We start from the raw sequence: 7,991 nt of genomic DNA, 5'->3' as shown, positions 1-7,991 counted from the left end.
TTCCAGTAAATTCAGGTTTCAGTGCCGGTGCGATGGAGTGCCAGTGTCCATCACTCAGTTCATCTTGGACTTACTGCTGACAATATGGATGCAATATTTAGTTCTTAAGCTTGGTATTTTCGGAATCTTTGAGAGCTGTGAGTCAGCGGTGGGGGGGGGGGGGTGGGATGAGGGTTTGTTGCAAAAAAAAAGTGCTTCTTGAAGGCAACTTGAGTATTTTAAAATCCATTCACAAAGGGTGGGTGTCTTCATCATTAATTGCAGTAAGAGCATAGTGGTGGGTGACAGACATTTGTTACAGTCTGGCCAGCAGAAAGGCTGTCCTCTTCTTCCTTCAAAACAGGCGGGCAAAGATCCTTTCCTTATTTCCTGTAGACAGGTTTTTGTAAAAACTTAATAGCTGCATGACCATCATTACCAAAATCCTTGCTCTTGATCACCCTCCCCCAACTTTAATTGACCAAATTTAAATTCCTTAGTTGCTTTAGAGGAACTTCAACCTCCTTCTCTCGATCACCACCTGTTTCTATGTGGGGATGTGGAAGTTCCACACTAGACCACAGTAATTTAAAAAATTAACTCACTATGTTCCAAATCCCACTTATTTTTCAATTCATCATCATGATTTTAGATAATAAAAATTAGGAAGGCAAACTGCTGGCTAGATGTCAAAGACAGGAACATGTCCTAAAGAGGTACGTTTTTTAAGTTATTATGATGTAATAGCTCAATTGAGATTGAAAGTGAAAAGGAATTCAAGTACAGAAATACATAATTTGTCTCAAGACGCTTACATCTTTAAACATTTGGGGCGTTTACAATCCATTTTCGAAACTGAATTCTACTTTTAATACTTCTAGATAAAATGCCTTATCCTGGGTTTGGATTGTTCCAATTTGCTTTAGATTGTTTAAAAAAACTGTCTCAAATGAAGATTAGATAGCTGGAAAAACTACAGAAAATTGGAATTACTGAGACATAATTGCTAGATGGATAACAATCCCTCTAAGTGAAATAACAAAGTGATTTTGCTGCAATTCTAATATAATGAGATAGTCCAATTAGCCTAATCCACACAGTAAGAGTTTGTTAGGAAGATTAATGCCTAACTTCCTTTTGTCCCCTTTAATAATGGCTTTGAGCTAAATATTATATTAAAAAAGTGCTGGGTTACTGATCAGTATATTTTTCTAATTTGAAACTACATGCAAAATCTAGGAAGAAATGGCCTTTGTTTACTTGGCAAGGCCACAGAAAATCTCAATGATGCTAGGTGACAAGGCTGAACTACAGTCCTGTTTTCACTCTTTTTAAACTGAAGCATAACAGTTTAGTTTCTTTTTTTTCCCTCAAGCCTCTAAGAAATTAGATGAATTTTTTTAGCCAGTAAATAGTGAGTCTGGAATTCATTGCCACAGATGGCTGTGGTGGTCAACTCATTGGGCGTACTTAAAGTGGAGGTTGATAGGTTCTTGATTGATCAAAGGTTATGGGCAGAAGCCAAAAGGATGGGGTTGAGAGTGATAATAAATCAGCCATGATTTAATGGCAGAGCAGTCTTGATGGGTCGGATGGTCTAAATTTGCTCCTATGTCTTGTGGTCTTATTTTAATTTTATTTTGTTTGGAGATACAGAGTCCCTTCCGGCCCAATGAGCTGTACCACCCAGCAACCCAGCTACTTAATCCTAGCCTAATCACAGGACAATTTACAATGACAATCAACCTATTAACTGATATGTCTTTGAACTAGAGCACCTAGAGGAAACAGACACATTTCATGGGAAGGGTATACAGATTTCTTACAGATGGCATTGGAACCAAACTCCAAATTCTGATGCCCCAAGCTGTAATACCGTCATGCTAACCGCTAAACTACCGTAAGGTGTCCCCATTTTAAAAGATTAAGGAAAGACAGTAAACAAAATACAGATAAATTCATTGTTTTAATAAAGGAGTTAATTCTCTTTCAATCCTATATAAAACAATAGTAATTAAAAACTTCCTTTTTTTGAAAGTAAAATATTTACATATTAACAAGTAACTGTGCAAAATTTACATGAAAAATGGAAAGACGGGATTTGTAAAAGACCAAGGGCGTAACAGTTTTCAGGCATTGGTAAAAATACTGATTAGTTTTCAGTTTACACACACAACTCATCAGCTTAATAGCATCTTAAATGTTTCTTTTAACAACATAAAATTACACACAAAGAAAGCAAAAGTATTTACAATCATAATGTCCTATTGATAGACAATCATTTAATACAATAACCTCTGAAAATATAAAGAAAAATTTAGTATTTTTTTTATAAAAAAATAGATACAAAGAAGGGACATTGCTCTGGTTACCATTAAGTAGGCCCATTGCTTGCATACAGTCTTTTTACCAAAATAATTACGGTTTACATAGCAATTTGTTATGTGCCAAAATTATGTACAAATTATTAGCTCACTGATAGACACCAGCAAATTGTTTTCTACACGTGATTCATACCAGGTAACAATCCTTTTCACAATTCACCATTTCTTAAATTTCTTTAAACTAAAGTTTTACATTAGCTAGATAGCCAACACAGTGCAAGTGTATATTTATGCAGAAAAGTTATTTTTTAAATCCTTTACGGCATCATGTATTGTATCAAATAAAAAAAAGCATTTTTCTTTTTACAAATGCCCAATAACATTCACAAAAAAATCCTTCGTGAAGGCTTTGAAGTTAAACCCTCTGACATGCAAATCACATGGTGAGAACTGTAGAGTTATCACTGAATGAACGCTCCTAACTCTTCACAAACCATACATCTACAAAAGCTAACGTGAGGAAAAAAAAATACAGCCAAAGGAACAGAAATGATGGAAAAAAAATCAGGAAAATATGAAAATGATTTTTTGCTCCATGCCCTTGAAGGTAGAATAATGCAAGGTCATCAGTTTCAGACTGATTGAATTCAAAGTCTTCTAAGCCAAATGATTGAAAAACAGAATACTTCAACGTTTCAAGTTGCTACGAATCTGCCATGAAGGTGGCAAATTATACACTGGTGAAATCAGGATAGGTTTTCAAATATGGCTTGTTTGGCAAGAAGGCCACTCAGTCAGGAGATGAGAAGTGATAAGATGTTTTTATTTTATAAATAAAGTATCCACAGGTCTCACTGTATTCCTTTCTTCTAAATAAGATTCAAAACTTTAAAAAAACATGAGATAATGTAAAGCTGAACTTCCAAATATTCTCTTGCGCAGAATTCCAGCTGGGCTCCAACTCTCTTTCTCTTCTCTTCCCCTCCCCTCCTCTCCCAGAAAAATGCAAAGAAAAAGAAATGGCAGAAGGTTGTTTCAGTCAAAAAAAACCTAATCAACCTAGGATGTTTATTTAAGGAATGCACGGTATAGCATTAGTGAATGGCTTGTCTCACGCTCATTCTCCAAGCAGAAGATGAGGTCCCTGAGGTTGACTCTTGTTATTCGTTGTCTTGTGAACTGTCTGGTTGTTCCAACTCCTGAGCCACCTGGTGTCCCGCCCGTACTGGGTCCCTGAAGCAAAAGAAAAGGTAATGTCTTATGTTCCATTGTAAATAAACAGTCGACAAAACTGCCCAATGCATCACTGGTACCAGCCTACTCACCACCAAGGACATGTATACAGAAAGGAGCCAGGAAAGGACCAGTAACAACATAAAGGATCCCACCCATGCTGCTCATGGACTGTTTGTCTCACTCCCATCAGGGAGGAGGCCACATAACATCCAGGGCCTCCAGACTCAGAAACAGAAACTAACCCCGAGAAGTAAGGCTGTTCAACACCTCCACCACTACCTTATTATTTCCCATCAGTCACCTTATGTATTGCCTAGCATCACTTTAAAATTGGACATACAATCCATGTATACAAGATATCTTATGTATTTATATTTATGGTGTGTTTTTAAAATTATTATTGAGTTCTTTATCTTTTGTGGGGGGCTTTGCACTGCACCGGATCCAGAGTAATAATTATTTTGTTCCTTACACTTGTGTACAGGAAATGACATTAAACTATCTTGAACCTTTAAAAAAATGTGGATTCTAAATGTGTTGATGAAACAGAATAACATCCAATGACCCAGAAAATCTGTGTGTCCAACACCAAAGTCCTGAAGGTGCTGGATTATCAGAATTTTACTATTTATTTTTTATGACCAGAATTTCCATTAAGTTTTCCTATTAATCCAAGGAATAAATTGGACAAGGGGCAGTGTGGTAACATAGCGGTTAATGCAATTACGTTACAGTGCTAGGGATCTCCAATTGGGATTCAATTCCTGTCATCTGTAAGGTGTTTGTATGTTCTGCCCCATCCCTACGTGGGTTTCCTACAGGTGCGCTGGTTTTCCCCCACATTTCAATAGGGTTAGTGAGTTGTGGACAGTCTATGCTGGCTTTGGAAGCGTGGCAACCTTTGCGAGCTGTCCCCAACACAATCCTCGCTGATTTGATTTGATGCAAATAATGCATTTTGCTGTATGTTTCAATGTACATGTGATAAATATAATCTAATCATTATCTTTAATAGAAAAATTAAGCCAAGCAGTATGTTGATCTCAGCTAGGATGTCAGAAGAAGAATAATAAAATGTTTATATTCAATGACTTCTAGATTTCCAGATTTTTCAACCAAGTACTAGTGAAGCATTAGGAAAAAGAGCCATATGAACTGAACTCACAAAATGCTGGTGGAACGCAGCAGGCCAGGCAGCATCTATAGGAAGAAGCACTGTCGACATTTTGGGCTGAGACCCTTCTTAGCCCGAGATGTCGACAGTGCTTCTTCCTATAGATGCTGCCTGGCCTGCTGTGTTCCACCAGCATTTTGTGTGTGTTACTTGAATTTCCAGCATCTGCAGATTTCCTCATGTTTGCTTTTTAAATATGAACTGAACGGTTGATTTAGTTTAGTGTATTTTTTTTCCTTAAATAAATTTTCCAATTTTTTTTACAATCTGTTAAGAGGAGTTGTGGTTTTTTGATTATATTGTGTATATATAACAGCGTAACATTATACCTATTTGATTTTGACAATATATACTTTTCTTTATTGCTGTTTATATGTCTTTTGTATTATCTGTTTGCTAAACTTCGCTGATTTGTATTTTGTTTTACTGAAAATCAATAAAAAGATGGAAAGATGGAAATAAAAAGATGTCATTCTGAAGTTGCTTCATTGACCCACATGTTTTGGTCTTGCCCGTTTGCAAAATTATTGGAAAGATATTTTCGGTATTATTTCAAAAGTTCTGAATATTAAATTGCAACCGCATCCTATTACTGCAATTTTTGGTTTACCAGTGGTGGATAATAGTTGTTTATCCCCCTCAGCTTGGCGGATGATTGCATTTGTTACGTTAATGGCTAGAAGATCTATCCTATTGAATTGGAAAGAAATTAATCCTCCAACCATATTTCAGTGGTTTTCTCAAACTATTTCTTATTTGAGTTTAGAAAAAATTAGAAGTATTGTTTTTGACCCTTCAATTAAATTTGAAGAAACTTGGAGACCATTTATTCAACATTTTCATATGCGCTAAACTGACTTTTCCTAAACCTTACTTTTATTATCCTTAATTATTTGGATGGAGGTACGGAGTTATTAACGCTGCTGTGTATATTTGACATAATGCAATGGCCCATGTTAGGTTTTTTTTGGAGGGTTTTTTTTTCTTATTTACTCCTTTTTTCATAATCACTATGAGTTTGGGAGGTTATTATATATGGATTATCATCTATTTGTATTTATACTTTAACCTATTAATTATGTATTCTCAAACTCTCTGTATCTATGTTTCTCTTATGCTTGTTTAAAATTAATAAAAAGATATAAAAAGAAAAAGAAAGATGGAAAAATGAAATGAAATGAACTGTTGATTCTAAGTGACACAACCAAAGGGACATATTCAGACAAAGAGATTTTACACCATTTGTGTGGCATTTCAAATTCTAGATCACATTATTTGTTCTGCTATTTTTCAGTTAATGCAAGATTATATTTTGTTGTTGTTTCATGATGTCTATCACTTAAACTCATTTGAAGCCGAGAAGCAAAAGGCATTAGCACTGTTGTACAAGGTGGAAACTGGATCTCACAGGTAAAAATACTGTAAACACAAGAGAGTCTATAGATGCTGGAAATCCAGACCAACACACAGAAAAGGCTGGAGAAAATTGTCGTGTCAGGCAGCATCTATGGAGGGGAGTAAAGTCGATGTTTCAGCCATTCCTCTCTAAAGATGCTGCCTGACTTGCTGAGTTCCTTCTACATTTTGTGAGAGTGAAAGGTGTTTTTAAGCTTGTGATTTTGACAATCAGCTTTATATTTGTTCCACTTTATACTATTATGATTAACTGTGATTTACACTTATGACTTATTTGCATTAGCTTTGAACCATGCACTAAAAATAGCAATGATTATATAACACAACCGGAAAAATAAAAATAATAGGTAAATACCTTCATAATAACAAACCTGGCGATTCACTTAATTGATACCAGTAAATAATTAATCTCAAATTAAAGAGTATTCACCTTCTTATAGTGTAATGAATTTGAGTTAGGAATGAGTTTCTGTTGTAATATGATCAAGGTACATTATGCAAAATGATTCTTTTTATGTAATAAACATCTTCCTATTACAATCAGCTTGAATTGGATACTCCTGAAGTTCTATTCAGGATTATGAAAAGAGGACCCTGATTGCATTGCACATATTTCACATTTAGAAAATTAGATCTTCATGAAAACCTCTCTAACAAACACCCGGGACACATACTAAACATTACCGTACTACTAGAACTTCAGCTGTTGAATCTCTGAAAGTTAACAATCATTACACCAAGTTATCTGGAAGAGTTAAGTGCAAGGGTATGAACCTCTAGTTGTAATCATATATAGCTCTGGTGAGACTGTACCAGGAATACTGGTAGAGATTTGGTTTCCATATCTAAGGAAGGATATACTTGCGATTGGAAGAAAGCTATCAAGGTTCACTAGATTGATCCTAGGGTGAGGTAGTGTGCTTTTGTCCTGTGAGGGAAGATTAATAACAATAGACATATACTGTCGAACACCAAGTGGTGATCTGATTGAGGTATACAAGATTTTTATGGGGCTTGACAGGAAAGATGATGTTCTCCTGGTTGACATGTTATAGCTTCAAAGTAAGGGTTTGGCCATTCAGACAAAAAGATACTTCTTCATTGTAACACAGAACATAACCACAGAAACAGGTCATTTGACCCACAATGTGGTGCTGAATTAAACTAGTAATTAAATGCCTAATTAATTTAGCCCTTCTGCCTACACAATGTCCATACACAGACTTCACATTCTCTGTATATTCATGAACCCATCTAAAAGCTTCTTAAATGCCTCTATCGTATTAGTCTTCACTACCAGCTCAGGCAGAGCTTTTGAAATACTTATCACTCCATGTGGGGGGGGGGGGGGGGAAGAAATTTGACTCAGACATCTCCTTCTTCCTTAAACCCATCTCTCCTTAAATACATGCCCTCTGATGATAGACATTTCGACCCTAGGAAAAAGACAATGATGTCTTCTCATAATTTTATAAACATGTCTCCACCCACTCTCTGCTGCTCCAGAGAAAATAGCCAAACTTTGTCCAACCTCACTTAACAAATGCTCTCTATTTCACACAGCACCCAGGTATATAATCTTCTAAGACCCACATCCTTCCCATAACGGGCACCTAGAACTGAACGTAATATTCCAGATGTGGCCTAACCAGAGTTTTATGAAGCTGCAACATAACTCCCTAACTCTCAGACTCAGTGTCTCATCTATAAAGATGAATCAAATGGCCTAACTCTGCTCCTATGTCTAATGGTCTTAAGGCAAGGATGCCATACATTTCTTTATTACCTTTTTAATTTGTGCAACTACTTTTGGAGAGCTGTGGACTTGGAACCCCAAGATCCCTTAGGTATTCATTATATTC

The 7,991-nt window shown here is 36.0% G+C and overlaps 1 protein-coding gene across 1 annotated transcript in view; it reads right to left on the bottom strand.

Annotated features, from left to right (window-relative positions):
* Positions 1-1,926: 1,926 nt before the first annotated feature.
* Positions 1,927-7,991, bottom strand: part of LOC140736150 (transcription initiation factor TFIID subunit 4-like) — a 114,289-nt gene continuing 108,224 nt past the window's right edge. The window contains exon 15 of the mRNA XM_073061978.1: positions 1,927-3,536. Coding sequence (XP_072918079.1) covers positions 3,372-3,536 — 165 coding nt within the window. The 3' untranslated portion in view covers positions 1,927-3,371. The remainder of the gene's footprint in view (positions 3,537-7,991) is intronic.

This window comes from Hemitrygon akajei, chromosome 11, assembly GCF_048418815.1.
Source record: "Hemitrygon akajei chromosome 11, sHemAka1.3, whole genome shotgun sequence".
Classification (NCBI taxonomy): domain Eukaryota; kingdom Metazoa; phylum Chordata; class Chondrichthyes; order Myliobatiformes; family Dasyatidae; genus Hemitrygon; species Hemitrygon akajei.
This window is presented reverse-complemented; position numbering and strand designations above follow the sequence as displayed.